This window comes from Cervus elaphus, chromosome 5 (assembly GCF_910594005.1).
Source record: "Cervus elaphus chromosome 5, mCerEla1.1, whole genome shotgun sequence".
NCBI classification, from domain to species: domain Eukaryota; kingdom Metazoa; phylum Chordata; class Mammalia; order Artiodactyla; family Cervidae; genus Cervus; species Cervus elaphus.
In genome coordinates this window covers 95,579,879-95,596,348 of record NC_057819.1, presented here as the reverse complement: position 1 = coordinate 95,596,348, position 16,470 = coordinate 95,579,879, and the positions used below count along the sequence as shown (strand labels likewise).

General features: G+C 40.2%; 2 protein-coding genes across 4 annotated transcripts in view; one reads left to right on the top strand and one right to left on the bottom strand.

The window, feature by feature from the left end:
• Window positions 1–2,694, bottom strand: part of RPA1 (replication protein A1) — a 44,330-nt gene extending 41,636 nt beyond the window's left edge. The window contains exon 1 of the mRNA XM_043903360.1: window positions 2,540–2,694. Within this exon, the coding sequence (XP_043759295.1) occupies window positions 2,540–2,572 (33 nt within the window). The 5' untranslated portion in view covers window positions 2,573–2,694. The remainder of the gene's footprint in view (window positions 1–2,539) is intronic.
• Window positions 2,695–2,837: 143 nt separating this feature from the next.
• The window catches only part of SMYD4 (SET and MYND domain containing 4), a 41,262-nt gene continuing 27,629 nt past the window's right edge, over window positions 2,838–16,470 (top strand). For 2 of the 3 annotated variants that reach the window (XM_043903357.1, XM_043903359.1), the window contains exons 1-2: window positions 2,838–3,106; window positions 3,878–4,023. In XM_043903357.1, coding sequence (XP_043759292.1) covers window positions 3,890–4,023 — 134 coding nt within the window. In that variant the 5' untranslated portion in view covers window positions 2,838–3,106; window positions 3,878–3,889. The remainder of the gene's footprint in view (window positions 3,107–3,877; window positions 4,024–16,470) is intronic. The other variant, XM_043903358.1, reaches the window with a different exon arrangement.

The following is a 16,470-nucleotide window of genomic DNA, read 5'->3' as shown; positions in this document are numbered from 1 at the left end:
TGCTTGCCCTTGGGGGTCTATGTCTTTTCAACTAAAATATTACTTGCCTTAGATGAGAAATTTGACAAAGGTTCTCTACCGAAATACACACATAAATTTTCGTTGTCATTTATGAACAAGACCTAAGTAATACTACAGCTAACACTGTAAATGTTTACAAAATTTTGAACGTGACAAAAACTAACTCGGCAAATTATTTAAATGATACCTCAGTCACTGTTTTTAAAAGTAAAGAACAATTCCTAATTTGTCTTAAAGACGCAGGGTTGCAGCTATAAAGGAAACAAGGACTACAATCTGCAATCACTTCTCAAGGTTAATTATTTTTAATTTATTAAAATATTCACTCCAATGAGGAACACATGTAAATCCATGGCTGATTCATGTCAATGTACGGCAAAAACCATTACAATATTATAAAGTAATTGGCTTCCAACTAATAAAAATAAATGAAAAAAAAATATTCACTCCACTTTGCCAACTGTATCTCCTCATCCACCTGTCCCTCTCTTTTCACTGCCTCATATGCAATTGCTGCTGCTGCTGCTAAGTCACTTCAGTCGTGTCCGACTCTGTGCAACCCCACTGACGGCAGCCCACCAGGCTCCTCTGTCTCTGGGATTCTCCAGGCAAGAATACTGGAGTGGGTTGCCATTTCCTTCTCCAATGCATGCATGCATGCTAAGTCGCTTCAGTCATGTCCTACTTTGTGCAACCCCATGGACAACAGCCCACCAGGCTCCGATGTCAACAGGATTCTCCAGGCAAGAATATTGGAGTGGGTTGCCATTTCCCTCTCCACATACACAATTAGTAAACATTTATTGGGCACCTCATACTGGCCAGCACTGCTCCAGGAATCGGGGAGACTGTGTTGGGCAAAAAAAAACAAAAAAACAAAACAGACAAGATTTCAGGCTTCAGAGCATTTACAGTCCAGTGGGGGGAGGCAGAAAGAAACTGACATTAATGAAATGAACAATATTTAATGTAAAATCATATCTGTGACTGTTAATAATGGGTAACAAGTAATGAACATTTATTATGTATCAGACATGAACTAAGCACTTTAAATTAACAGCTCATTTAATCCTTCCACTAACCAGAGGCAACATGTACTAGGTATGACAAGCCTGTGAAAGAAGAGGAAAGGCAGAGTTTAATATTTTGCCTGAAATCACAGATAACAGGTGAACAAACAGGAATTAGGATCTGAAAATAAAAGGACTTAAGCCTAGCAAAGTGAGTCAAGGAAGAGTTCTTTGAGGAAGTAACTGAGTGGAGATTATGTTAGTCAACAAGAGAAGAATGAAGAACAACCCGTTGTTAATTGGCTACACTCCAATAAAAAATAAAAAATTTAATAACAATAATAATAAAAGAACCACCCAGGCAGTGGTTTAAGAATGTTCAAAGCCCCTGTGGAAGGCAGGAGTATGAAATATACCAGGAATTTACAATGTACGTTAAAAAAGTCTGGAAAAAAGGAAAGAACAGGTAGGAATATGCTATGTTGGGAATGGCAGGAGTAAGATTATGCTGGGTAAAAGGAAGAAGGCCAGGCACAAGTAATGGTGCCAGTGTGCCTGGAGAGAAGAAGCTGGATTTAAGAGACATATGTGATGGTATAACAGACAAAACTTAGGTACGGACTGGATAGCCAGGGTGACAGAGTTTATAGGAAGAACGATTCCGCAATTTCTGGCTAGCATAACTTAATTAATAATGGTGCCATGCATCCAGATAGGGGACAGCAGAGGCCCAAATTTAGGAAGATATTAGATTTGGTTTGTGACATGTTGAATTTAAAATGTTTTTGAGATATCAAGTACACAGATGATAGAGGTTTGTCTTTCAGAGTAAAGTTGGCCCTGGACAAAAAGAAACTTGTGAGCAACTGACATAGAGACGGTAATTTGATTGTCTTGGAAGAAGAGGGCCTAGGGTTGAGCCTCGATTCAACAAAAATTTACAGAAGGATCTGCAAGTAAGACGGGGAGAGACAAGCCAAGCTGAGCCATAGAAACCAAAAGAGGATTCTACCGGAAGAAAGCGATGCCCAATAGTCAAACGCTGCTGGAACTGATAAATTTAGATTTCGGAAGTGTCTGTTGGATTTAACAGCCCCAGGAGGCACTGCTGACTTCAGCCAGGGTTACAGTGATCAGGGAGGGGAGTAACTAATTCGAGTCGGTTACAGGGGAATGGGAGGCGAGGAAAAGAACTGAAAACTGACAACTCTTGGAGAAAGTTTCGCTGCGGATGGGGTAAGAGGAGAAGAAAGAGTGGCTGCAGGAGAGAGATGGGCGAAAATCAACCGTTTACTTTGTTTCAACTCCTTACGCAGGAAAAACATGAGCATGTTTAAAAAGATGACGATAAAAATGCGTTAACTGATGATTCTAGGGAGTCATCCGGCGGTCCCTCCCCAGCCCCCACTATCACTCCGGCTCCAGTGTTCTCTCCCCCTTCTCCACCCGCACGGCCCCAGGGCCCACAGCCGCCCCGCACCGCGCCCAGCTCGCAGGCGTCGCCTCACCGCAATGGCCCCTTCGCTCAGGTGGCCCACCATGGTTCCGCCGCAACAACTCCCGCGCTCCGGCTCCCCCCACGCAAGCCTGGCTTTACTCCTGGGGACCGGCGCGCTCCAAGGCGATTGGCCGGGGGAGCTGCGTGAACCGCCCCCGCCTCCCGACGTGCGCACCGCACGGGGCGGTCTGAGGACCGAGCAGCCACCGCATTGGCTGAGGCGCGGCACGCGGCTCACGTGACCCACCGGAGTCCGGGTCCCGGGCCTCTTCGCGGGATGGCGGGGGCCTGGGGGCGGGGCGCCGAGCCGCGGGGCGCGCGAAGCGTGACGCGGGAGCTGCCAAGGGCGCAGGGCGGAGGCGTTCCGGGATCTTTCCCCGCGGGCTCTAGGAAACATACCGCACTCGGCCTTTGGCGGGCAGCCACAGACTGCTAGCCCAGAGGAGTGTTCGAGGGGTTCCCTCATAATTCTGCTACTGAAGGTAGTCAAAACAGTGACTTGCTTCTTTCAGCAATCCCGAGCTGAGCTCCCGCAGGTGCCAGACCCTGAGCTTGGCACAGTGGGGTGTCTCTCAAGGTAAATAAGACCTGGTCCCTAACTCCCAGAGGGGAGCACAGTATGTCGAGGGAGTTTCTGCTGTGAGTAGCCTTAACTCAGTGTAGACGTGGTTTGGGCCCAGGAGAAACGCAAAGTGTGCGCCTGTCGTCACAGGTGGCAAAATCAGGGAAAGCTTCCCGGAGTGGAAACCATTTGAACTGAGTCTTGAAGGATGTGTGGAAATTCGGATAGCAGGGTGCAGAGGAAAAGCGAGACTTGATCAGAAAGTGAGCCAGGGGTCAAATAATAAAGGGTTTCTACTGGGCTTCCCTAAGTTCTAGGAGGAGCATCAGTGAATTTAAGGCAGAGAACTGACATCGGTCTCAGTATGGAGGATGGACTAAATTGGGAAGGGGGAACTGGGAGGGGGAGTCTGAGGGCCTGAAGACTTATTATGACACTGGAGAAAGAATGCCAGACAGGAAATGGTGAGGGCTTGAACTAAAGGAATGACCTCGGGATTGAAAAGAAAAAACTGAACTGTGTAAGAAATCTGATTCATCATTGTATAACCGTTCCCTAGTACGATGCCAGGAACAAAGTCAGTTTTCAGTAAATATTTCTGAATGAAGGGATGTTGAGTGAATTGGTGCGAGAGACGATACATCCTTCCTTGGCATGTAAACAACTGTAGGAAGAGACTACAAGATTTGATTTTGTTGCTTTATGCTTGCTTGAATGAAATCTTGATTTTCTGGAATTATGCATTTGTAGAAAACTGAATTCCTTGTTTTCTTATTCATTTTTTAGATCTAAAGTAGCATGGATCTGCCCGTGGATGAGTGGAAATCATACATACTTCAGAAGTGGTCTTTGCTCCCCAAGTCCATTCAGGTCACCATTTCTACAGCAAAGACTTTGAATGATCTCTTTCTTCACTCATCTCCACTTCTTCAGTAAGTGAATGAAAGCTTCAGTCAGGGAAGTTTTGATCTGGAAAGTGTTCTCTTTTATGATTTCCTCTCAGATTATATCTCTTTCTGATGGAAGAGTTAAGTGCAGATTTTTCTCTTTGGGGGTCATTCAACAGTTCTTGCTATTTCCACAGTTCTTCCTAACCTATTATATCAATAGAACAGGTATATGTGTGCTCAGTCATGTCAGACTCTCTGCGACCCCTTGGACTGTAGCCCACCAGGCTCCTCTGTCCGTTGGATTTTATAGGCGAGAATACTGAAGCAGGTTGCCATTCCCTTCTCCAGGGGATCTTCCTGACCAGGGATTGAATCTGTGTCTCTTGAGTCTCCTGCATTGGCAGGTGGATGGATGCTTGTTAGCTTTGTCAGTGTCAGTATTATGTCTCAGTAGTCATGCCTTGCAGTAGTCATTAGGCTGTACACCTTGCCATATCCCAAAGGATACAGTGCAGATTCAGTGGCTGCACATAGAAATTTAAAAATTCTCCTATTTGGAAAGAACCATGGAGGTGATATAGTCTAAGCTAAGTAGTTTTCAAACACTCTTGACTACACTCTTAGATAAGAAATATATTGTACCTCACGACCTAGTACCCACATGTGTATAAGAAACTGAAACAATTTCCCAGAACCTCGTTCAGTGAATGATTATTCAACATCTGTTCATGCCAGCTACTGTGCTAGGTGCTTAGTAAACCAAAAGCACATCATTTAAAAAAAAATAGACAAAGGGGCTTCCCTGGTGTCTCAGTGGTAGAGAATCTGCCTGCCAATGCAGGAGACACAGGTTCCATCCATCCCTGGGTCAGGAAGAGTCTACATGCTACGGAGCAGCTAAGCCCATGTGCCATGACTGTTGAGCCTGTGCTCGAGAGCCTGGGAGCCACAACTGCTGAGCCTGTGTGCCGAAACTTCTGAAGCTCACTTAACCTGTGCTCTGCACCAAGACAGGCTGTTGCAATGAGAAGTCCACGTACCTCGAGTAGAGAAAAAGCCCACGTAGCAATGAAGACCCAGCTCAGCCAAAAATAGGTAAATGAATTTTTAAAAATAGACAAAGATCCTTACTACCAAGGAGGGACAGAAATAAGTATCATAATGTATATAATATGTTAAAAGTGATAAGCACAGTTGAAAAAAGGAATATTGAATGGCATGGGGGCAATAGCCAGTGCTAGGAATGAGAGTACAGGTGGTATTATTAAATGGTATCATTAGATGTGCCTCTTGAAAGCAAAAGTGGAGCAGAGTCTTGGCCATACAGAAGTTAACAAAGGAGATAGCTGATAGAAGAGAATTCTGGGCAGAGAGGCTAAGGTGGGCGAGTATCTGGCATGGTTTAAAAAACAGCAAGTTGGGTGAACATGTAGTAGTGAATAAACAGAGTAAGCCAGAGGGAGAGTGGTAGGAAATACCGTCAGAGAAGTAAGGGGACATGCATGGGAGTTGGGAGCAGGTGGCACAAATTGGGTGGGCCCGTTATTAGTGCCTTATCTTTTCACTCTGAATAGGAAGTTACTGCAGCATGTGGTAGGCAGAATTCTAAAGATGCCCCTCACCCCCACCATTCTTGTTCTCTGGTTATTTAATCTAACATTAACCTAAACACTGCTGGGAAGGGATTTGGCAGATGTAATGCAAGTCCCAAGCCAGCTCACTTTGAGATATAATTACTGGGTGGGCGTAACCTTAATCAAGCAAGACCTTTAAAAACAGAGAGTTTGTCCCAGCTGGTAGCAGAAAGGGAAATCAGAGAGCTTCAAAGCATAAGATTTGAATGCACTTTGGCTGGCTCTGAAGATGGAGCCACAAGACAAGGAATGCAGGCAGCTTCTAGGAGCCCAGAGTGCTTCCTGGCTAACAGCCAGCAAGGAAATGGGAACTTCAGACCCACAATTGCAAGGCACTGACTTCTGTCAACGGCCAGAATGAGTTTAGGCACAGATTCTTTCCCAGACCTTCTGTAGAAGAGCTCACCTTGATTTCAGCCTCTTAAGACCCTAAGCAGAGAGTCCAGGTAAGCCCGCCTGGACTTGTGATCTACAGAACTGAGAATAATAAATGGGTGTTGTTTTAACCTGCTGAATTTGTGGTAATTGTTACACAACAATAGAAAACTATTCATGGAGTTTTGAGATGAGAGTGATATGATCTGATTATGTTTTAAAACAGATATCAGCAAACAACATCCCACAGGGTAAATCCATCCCACTGCCTGTTTTTGTGTGGCCTTCAGCTAAGAATGGTTTTTACAGATAAACATTTGCAGTCAATCTGATGATGGGGGACATTGACTTTGAGCTCCAGTTTAGCAAAATGGGATCCTTGAAAAATTTTTTGTTTTTTCATTTTCTCATCAGTAGAGCTTGTTTAAAAATGTACTCAGTTATTACTATTATATTTTGAATTTTGTCAATAAAAGCATGTTTTTTCTTTTGTTATATAAGTACGTATGTAACAGCCTCGATTTTTACCTCTTGGCCCATATAGGCTAAATGTTTATTCTTTGGCTTTCTAGAGAAAGTTTGCTGATCCCTGTTTTAAACGATTGCCCTAACCACTGTGTTGAGGGTACACTATAGGAGGAACATTTCCCTGATAGCTCAGTTGGTAAAGAATCCACCTGCAATGCCGGAGACCTGGGTTCGATCCCTGGGTTGGGAAGATCCCCTGGGAAAGGGAAAGGCTACCGACTCCAGTATTCTGGCTTGGAGAATTCCATGGACTGTATAGTCCATGGGGTCATAAAGAGTCGGACTCGACTGAGCGACTTTCACTTTCATAGGAGGAGCAAGAATGGAAATAGATAGACTTGTTGGGAGGCTTATTGCTTTAATCCAAGTGAGAGAGGAGGTGATAGTAATTTGGGCCAGGGTGGTAGTAGTGGGGATGAGAAGTGGTTGAATTCCAATGGTTGACTTAATCGCATTTCCTGACAGATGGGATATGGTGTATTAGAGAATGAGAGAAGTCAAAGGTGGCTCTTGTGATGTAGACCTACAGGGCCAAAGGTAGAAGGATGAAATTTCCATACCTGGGAAAGCTGCAGGTGGAGCTGTCTTGAGAAGGAAGTTGAACGATTCATATTCCAGTTGGCAATGTCCAGTAGACATCCAAGTGGTAGTAGTTTAGTCACTCAGTCATGTCTTACTCTTTGTAGCCCCATGGACTGTAGGCCTCTAGGCTCTTCTGTCCATAGGATTCTCCAGGCAAGAATACTGCAGTGGGTTGCCATGCCCTCCTCCAGGGTATCGTCCCCACCCAGGGATCGAATGTGAGTCTCTAGTGTCTCCTGTATTGGCAGGCAGATTCTTTACCACTAGCACTACCAGGGAAGCCCTCCAGATCACTGGCCATAGGTCTTTCCTGTGTTCTTTTTGTATACAAAAAACAGACATACAGTCTTCCTCTCAAGCCATTTGCTGGATTCTGCACCTCTGTTGTGGTAAGTTGAAAAAGCCTTTGACAAAATTCAACGTCCATTTATGATAAAAAAAAAGCAGGAATAGAAGGAACATACCTCAACATAATAAAAGCTATATATGACAAACCCACAGCAAACATTATCCTCAATGGTGAAAAACTGAAAGCATTTCCCCTAAAATCAGGAACAAGACAAGGGTGCCCACTCTCATCACTACTATTCAACATAGTTTTGGAAGTTTTGGCCACAGCAATCAGAGCAGAAAAAGAAATAAAAGGAATCCAGATAGAAAAAGAAGAAGTGAAATTCTCACTGTTTGCAGATGACATGATCCTCTACATAGAAAACCCTAAAGACTCTACCAGAAAATTACTAGAGCTAATCAATGAATATAGTAAAAGTTGCAGGATGTAAAATTAATACACAGAAATCCCTTGCATTCCTATACACTAATAATGAGAAATCAGGAAGAGAAATTAAGAAAACAATACCATTCACCATTGCAAAAAAATAAAATAATACTTAGGAGTAGATCTACCTAAAGAAACAAAAGACCTATACATAGAAAACTATAAAACACTGATGAAAGAAATCAAAGAGGACACAAATAGATGGAGAAATATGCCATGTTCATGGATTGAAAGAATCAATATTGTGAAAATGAGTATACTACCCAAAGCAATCTATAGATTCAGTGCAATCCCTATCAAGCTACCAACAGTATTCTTCACAGAACTAGAACAAATAATTTCACAATTTGTATGGAAATACAAAAAACCTTGAATAGCCAAAGCAATCTTGAGAAAGAAGAATGGAACTGGAGGAATCAACCTGCCTGAACTTCAGGCTCTACTATAAGGCCACAGTCATCAAGACAGTATGGTACTGGCACAAAGACAGAAATATAGATCAATGGAACAAAATAGAAAGCCCAGAGATAAATCCACGTACCTATGGACACCTTATCTTCGACAAAGGAAGCAAGGATATACAATGGAGAAAAGACAACCTCTTTAACAAGTGGTGCTGGGAAAACTGGTCAACCACTTGTAAAAGAATGAAACTAGAACACTTTCTAACACCATACACAAAAATAAACTCAAAATGGATTAAAGATCTAAATGTAAGACCAGAAACTATAAAACTCCTAGAGGAAAACATAGGCAAAACACTCTCCGACATAAATCACAGCAAGATCCTCTATGACCCACCTCCCAGAATGTTGGAAATAAAAGCAAAAATAAACAAATGGGACCTAATTAAACTTAAAAGCTTTTGCACAACAAAGGAAACTATAAGTAAAGTGAAAAGACAGCCTTCAGAATGGGAGAAAATAATAGCAAATGGAGAAACAGACAAAGGATTAATCTCAGAAATATACAAGCAACTCCTGCAGCTCAATTCCAGAAAAATAAATGACCCAATCAAAAAATGGGCCAAAGATCTAAACAGACATTTCTCCAAAGAAGACATACAGATGGCTAACAAACACATGAAAAGATGCTCAACATCACTCATTATCAGAGAAATGCAAATCAAAACCACAGTAAGGTACCATTACACGCCAGTCAGAATGGCTGCTATCCAAAAGTCTACAAGCAATAAATGCTGGAGAGGGTGTGGAGAAAAGGGAACCCTCTTACACTGTTGGTGGGAATGCAAACTAGTACAGCCACTATGGAGAACAGTGTGGAGATTCCTTAAAAAACTGGAAATAGAACTGCCATATGACCCAGCAATCCCACTCCTGGGCATACACACCGAGGAAACCAGAACTGAAAGAGACACGTGTACCCCAATGTTCATCGCAGCACTGTTTATAATAGCCAGGACATGGAAGCAACCTAGATGCCCATCAGCAAATGAATGGATAAGAAAGCTGTGGTACATATACACAATGGAATATTACTCAGCCATTAAAAACAAGACATTTGAACCAGTTCTAATGAGATGGATGAAACTGGAGCCCATTATACAGAGTGAAGTAAGCCAGTAAGATAAACACCAATACAGTATACTCACACATATATGGAATTTAGAGAGATGGTAACGATAACGCTATATGCAAGACAGAAAAAGAGACACAGGCATATAGAACAGACTCTTGGACTCTATGGGAGAAGGCAAGGGTGGGATGGTCTGAGAGAATAGCATTGAAACATGTATATTATCAAGTGTGAAACAGATCACCAGTCCAGGTTGGATGCATGAGACAAGTGCTCGGGGCTGGTGCACTGGGATGACCCAGAGGGATGGGATGGGGAGGGAGGTGAAGGGGGGTTCAGGATGGGGAACACATGTAAATCCATGGCTGATTCATGTCAACATATGGCAGAAACCACTACAATATTGTAAAGTAATTAGCCTCCAACTAATAAAAATAAATGGGGAAAAAAATCGTAGGGATTTCCCTACAAGTCCAGTGGTCGTCTTCTTCCACTGCAGGGGATATGTTTTCAATCCCTGGTTGGGGAACTAAGATCCCACATGCTGCATGGCACAGCCAAATAAAAAAAGTTATTAAAAAGAAAATCTTAGCTCAAAACATGCAAAGACCAAAACTTTCATGCATGAGGAGACAAGAGACCTTCTAGTCTCTCAACCAAAAGCTCAGGAGGTCCACACCCAAGATAGAGGAGGAAACCACAGATGGCCTGAGTTTTAGTAAGCCTGTAGCCCAGCACTGATCCAGTTCAACTCTTGTTTGGATAAATGTAGGCCAGCCCTCATATTGTCTGTCTGGTATAGGAAAGGAGACACTTTCACAGTGGAACATGTTGTCTTGCTTCCTTATGTCTTTTGTACACTGTGTCAGGAACACAAATTTACTAAACATGCAGAGGGGCAGAAAAATAACCAATAATGAAGAGGAAAAAAATTAACATTAGATTGATTGACATCTACATACAGGAGTTTGTAGACAGATTTTTAAATAACTCTGATTAACATGTTGAAGAAACCAGAGGAGATGGACTAAGTGGATGAAAAAATAGATTGCAACAGATAATTAGAATCTATAAAAAAATCAAATTTAGGTACTCCAGAGTAGTCAAAATCAGAGGCAGAAAATAAAATGGTGATTGCCAGGAGCTGAGGGTGGGGGGAAATAGAGGGTTATTGTTTCATGAGTTTAGAGTTTCAGTTTTACAAGTTATGGAAATGGATGTTGATGATGGTTATGTAACATTATGAATGTATATAATACCACTGAATATATACTTTAAAATGGTTGAGATGGTAAATTTTATACTATGTTTATTTTGCCACAATAAAAATAATTTTTAAATAATAAAGGCCAAAAAATGGACTTTTCAGAATTCAAAACATACTGTAATTGAAATCAACTTAATTCTTAAGCTTGACAGAAGATTGGACGCAGTGGAAAATTAGATTAGGAAAGTGGTTTACAGGTTAATGAAAAACAAAATAAAGCACAAGAAGAAAAGAAGAATGGGGGAAAATGGTATGGCATACAGAGATATATAGGATACAATCAGTTGTCTAACTTACCTGAAATTGGAGTATCAGTAAAGAAGAGAGTCGGATGGAAGTTATATTCTAAAAGGATGACCAAAAATTTTCTAAAACTGATAAAAGACATCAACCCACAGATTCCAGAAGCCCAGCAAGTCCCAGACAGTGTAAACATAAATAGAATCACACCTAGAGACATCAGACTCAAACTGCTAAAAACTAAAGGAAAAAAAAAAAAAGAGGAAATCTGAAAAATAACCAAAGAAAAAAACGCACATTGTCCTTTTGGGTGTAAGAATATGACTGATGGCTGGTTTTTTTCAGTGAAACTATAGAAGCTAGAAGACACCTGAATGGCACATTTAAAGTGGTGAAAGAAAAACAAAGTAAAACAAAACTTTCCCACCTAGAATCCTATACCTAATGAAAGTGCCTTTCAAAAATAAATGCAAAAGAAAAATCTGAGAGACTGTTTCTTCGGCAAATCAGAGCTTTAAGAAATATTGAAGTAAGTTCTTCAGATTAGGAAGCATTGTAATTGCAGGAAGGAATGAAAAGGTACATATGTGGGTAAATAGTTTTGAATTAATTATTTTAAATGATGACAAAAATAACGATGATGTTAATAACATCTTATGGGATTTAAAACATTTCAAAGACATGACATCAGTAGTTCAAAGGGCAGGATGAGTAAATGGTGTTAAATTGTTGTAAGATTCTTGTGTTTGGGAAATGGTAAAATAGTATTGTGGGTTTTTTTTTTAACTGTTATAAACAGTGCTGCAGTGAACAGCTTATATGTATGTTTTTGTGCATATATTTAGAACTTAAGATGGATTGTTTGAAGAGGATTTGTTGTATCAATGGTTATGAGCATTGAAAATTTAATAAATACTGCTAAATTGTGTTCCAAGAAGGCTTTACCCATTTACCATAAACATATTCTCACCAGTGTTAGAAAGCAACAGTCTTTAATTTTGCTACCCTTAAGGACAAAATAACGTTATTTCAATTCACATTTTTCTGATTACTAGTTAAAGTAACACCATTTGTGATGTTACCCATTTGCTTCTTCTGTTAATTTTTTGTTCCTGTCCTTTGCCCATTTCTCTAGTGGATCATTTATCTTTCTCTTATTCATAATACGTCTTCATGACTCTGGCTCTGTATCTCTTTATGGTACATGCTACTAATTTTTCTCCTAGTCTGTTATTTATCTTTTTAAAATTTTTACTCATGGTGTCTCTTGTGTATAAATTGTGTGTATGTGTTTTAACTTCTATACAGCCATATCTGTCATTTTCTTTTATGGCTTCTGGGTTATGTGTCTTAGGGTAGTCTACTCTTGCCCAGGATTATAAAAAATGTTTTATTTTCCTCTAACTTTTTTGGTAGCTCTGTGTTTTAGTTTTAGCTCTCTAATCCATCTGGAATTTTTTTTTTGTATATGATGTGAGGGAATGTTTTAAGTTTTATTCCCCAGATGATTTCCTGACATCTTTAATTGAATAGTCCATCCTTTCCCCAGTGCTTCAAAATGCCACATTTATTAAAAATTAAATTCCCACTTATCAGTAAATGTGTTCCTAGGCCCTATTTCTGTGCCAAAACCAAAGAGTATTAATTATTGTGATTTTATAGTATCATATTAGAATTCTTTCAGTCAAATGACAGAACCCAGCCCAAATTAGGAAATCTACAGCCTATGAAACTAGGATGTGCAGAAAGGCAGACCTATTTTTATGCAGAGTTGTGTTCAGGAGCTCAGAAGATGTCATCAGACTCCCATCTCTTCATCTGTCAGGCACTGTCTCCCCCTGGTACTCAGGATAGCCATTGGTAGCCTTGAGCACACCCTGAAAATAGCTTAATAACTACAAGAAAAGAGGTCATCTTTCCCAAGAGTTTTGGCAAAAAAAAAAAAAAAAAATGTCTGGGTTGTACTCTGATCAACCTATCTTTGATGGCATGCATACCCCTTCAACTAAAGGTGTGGGCTCCTCTGAGTGTCCAGGCCTGTACCACATGCCCAACCCTCTTGTGGAACTGGGGTCAGTCCTCCTCCAACCACAAGGAATGGTTTCCCCCTGAGATTTTATTACCAGACGTAGTGAGAAGGAGCACTTGAAGGCAGGAAAGTCTGGTACAAATGTGGCTTTGCTCTCTCTTAAGCCAAGTTCCCACACACACATACAGGGGTTATTTTTCTTTTCAAGACTATCTTAGCTATTTTTATATACATTTCCCCCATGTGAACTTCAGAATTGACTGTCAAGTTCAGTAAAAAGTGTCATTGGGTTTTTGGAATTGTGTTGGGTTTATGGATTCATCTAGGGAGATTTGACATCTTTACAATATTAAATTTCCTCATTCAAGTAAAGGGTATGTCTTGCCACATGTTTAGGGTTTCTTTTATGTCCATAAGTAAAATTTTTTCTCATTTTCTTTATATAGATCTTGTACATTTCCTCTCAGATTTATTCTTACCTCTTACAAGGTTTTTGTTGTTCTTGTGAATAAGACTTATCCCCCCAATTAAATTATCTAACTGATGATTGATGGTATAAATGTAAGCTAGGAATCATAACAGGCCACCTAACTGTACTTTCACATTATTTCATCATTTTTATGCCAGTCCAGTTAGAATTGTTAGTAAGTATATCTGCAAGCAGTAATCTTCATTTCCAATATTTGTACCTCTTCTACCTTTTAATTATAGCATTAGTTAGACCTCTAGTGGAGTGTTGAATAGTAATAGCCATTTAGGACATTGCTACAAGTATATAGTATTATATAATACCCTTTTCAGTTTATGGAAGTTGCCTTACATTCCGTCATAAATAAGTGCTGAATTTTATCAGTTCTTTTTTTATATATTAGTATCTTCTAAGAGGAATGATCATTTTCTTTTTCTCCTTTAATCTGTTAATGCAGAATTGATACCAGTAGATGTACTAATGTTGAACTATTTTGGAGGTAAACTCTGGTTATTATCTATCATTTTTTTTTAACACATGGCTAGATTCAATTTGCTGATGTTATTTTTAGGATTTTTGTATATGTGTTTTGAAATGGTATTAGATGGCATGTTCTTTTTTGTGCTCTATTTGTCAGCTCTTGGTATCAGGGTTATGGTAGCCTCATAGCCTGAATTGGAGAGTTTCCCATCTTTCTATGTGCTCTGAAATAATTCATGTATTGTAGGGATTATTTGATTCTTTAAAACTGGTAGAAAATCTTGTAAAACTGTGTAGACATGGTACCTTATTAAGTGGAAATATTTTCCTTTTTTAGTTCACTTTTTATCAGAGTAATATGCATATCAGGCTTCCCTGGTGGCTCAGACAGTAAAGAATCTGCCTGCAATGTGGAAGACCTGGATTTGATCCCTGGATTGGGAAGATCCCCTGGAGGAGGGCATGGCAACCCACTCCAGTATTCTTGCCTAGAGAATCCCATGAACAGAAACTTGGTGAGCTACAGTCCATGGGGTTGCAAAGAGTTGGACACAACTGAGCAACTAAGCATAACACAGCAGAATATGCATAAAATGTAAGAAGTCAAGTAATACTTCAAAGCTTATAAAGAAAAACAGCAATTCTGTCTCACTTTTCCCCACTTCTGTTCCCCAGACACTGGTATTTAAAATATTTTGTATGGCAAAAACCACTACAATATTGTAAAGTAATTAGCTTTCAACTAATAAAAATAAATGAAAAAAAATGCAAAAGTGAAAAAAAATAAAATATTTTCACTGTTTCTTCCAGTATTTAATTTCATATTGCTAAACAGTATGCTAATAATGTTAGTTTTGAGTTTTTAGTTTTAGATGCCAAATCTAGCTCTCTTACTCCCAATTCAAGTGTATATTTTTGTTTTTTCCCTCATTCTGTCATCATAACTATATTATAGTTTACAATGTATCAGTTCAGTTCAGTTCAGTCATTCAGTCATGTCTGACCCGATGGACTGCAGCACTGCAGCACGCCAGGCCTCCCTGTCTATCACCAACTCCCGGAGCTTACTCAATCTCATGTCCATTGAGTTGGTGATGCCATCCAACCATCTCATCCTCTGTCATACCCCTCTCCTCCCACCTTCAGTCTTTCCCAGCATCAGGGTCTTTTCCAAGGAGTCAGTTCTTAACATCAGGTGGCCAAAGTACTGGAGTTTCAGCTTCAGCATCAGTCCTTCCAGTGAATATTCAGGACTGATTTCCTTTAGGATGGACTGGTTGGATCTCCTTGCAGTCCAGTGGACTCTCAAGAATCTTCTCCAACACCACAGTTCAAAAGTATCAATTCTTCGGCTCTCAGCTTTCTTTATAGTTCAACTCTCACATCCATACATGACCACTGGAAAAACCAAAGTTTTGATTAGACGGACCTTTGTTGGCAGAGTAATGTCTCTGATTTTTAATATGTTGTTTAGGTTGGTCGTAGCTTTTCTTCCAAGGAGCAAGCATCTTTTAATTTCACGGCTGCAGTCACCATCTGCAGTGATTTTGAGCCCAAAAAAAGTAGTCTGTCACTGTTTCCATTGTTTCTACACCTATTTGCCGTGAAGTGATGGGACCGGATGCCATGATCTTAGTTTTCTGAATGTTGAGTTTTAAGCCAGCTTTTCACTCTCCTCATTCACTTTCATCAAGAGGCTCTTTAGTTCTTCTTCACTTTCTGCCATAAAGGTGGTGTCATCTGTGTATCTGAGGTTATTGATATTTCTCCGAACAATCTTGATTCCAGCTTGGGCTTCACCCAGCCCAGTGTTTCTCATGATGTACTCTGCATGTAAGTTTAATAAGCAGGGTGACAATATACAGCCTTGACGTACTCCTATTTGGAACCAGTTTGTTGTTCCATGTCCAGTTCTAACTGTTGCTTCTTGACCTGCATACAGATTTCTCAGGAGGCAGGTCAGGTGGTCTGGTATTCCCATCTCTTTAAGAATTTTCCACAGTTTGTTGTGATCCACAGATGTATAGCTAATAGAATATAATACTGGTTAAACCAGTTTTCACTATGTATATCATCATGTCTGTGTAGATATCATGTGAACCACAAAGTATATTTTGAATTACATTTCCTTTCTGATATAACTTGTTTTCCCTGAAGTTAATTATTCCCTCTGTTTCTTTATTTGTTCTGTGTATCTCTTACTACTTCATCCCCAAACTTCTTTACTTAACAGGTTAGTTCTGAAGAGCTGTTTGTAAAATTAGCCAATCATAATCTAAAATGACCAAAAAATATTTAAATTTCTAATCTCCACATGCGTGCCCATTAAAGGAAAATGTGAATTGGGTCTTTAAAGCTTAAAGCCAGGCATGCACTTTTCTTTCTTGCCATTTACAGTCTTTGAGGAATATTTTCCCCAGTTAGATGCCTTTTGTCAATATCAAGACCTCCTGAGACAAGTGAACCTCTCCCACTGATAATCTGCAGTCTCCTAGGGAATCCTTAACAGAGTTATTATCTGTACTCACTGCCTTTCCATTTGTTTTGATTTTATACTGGTACAACTGGAAT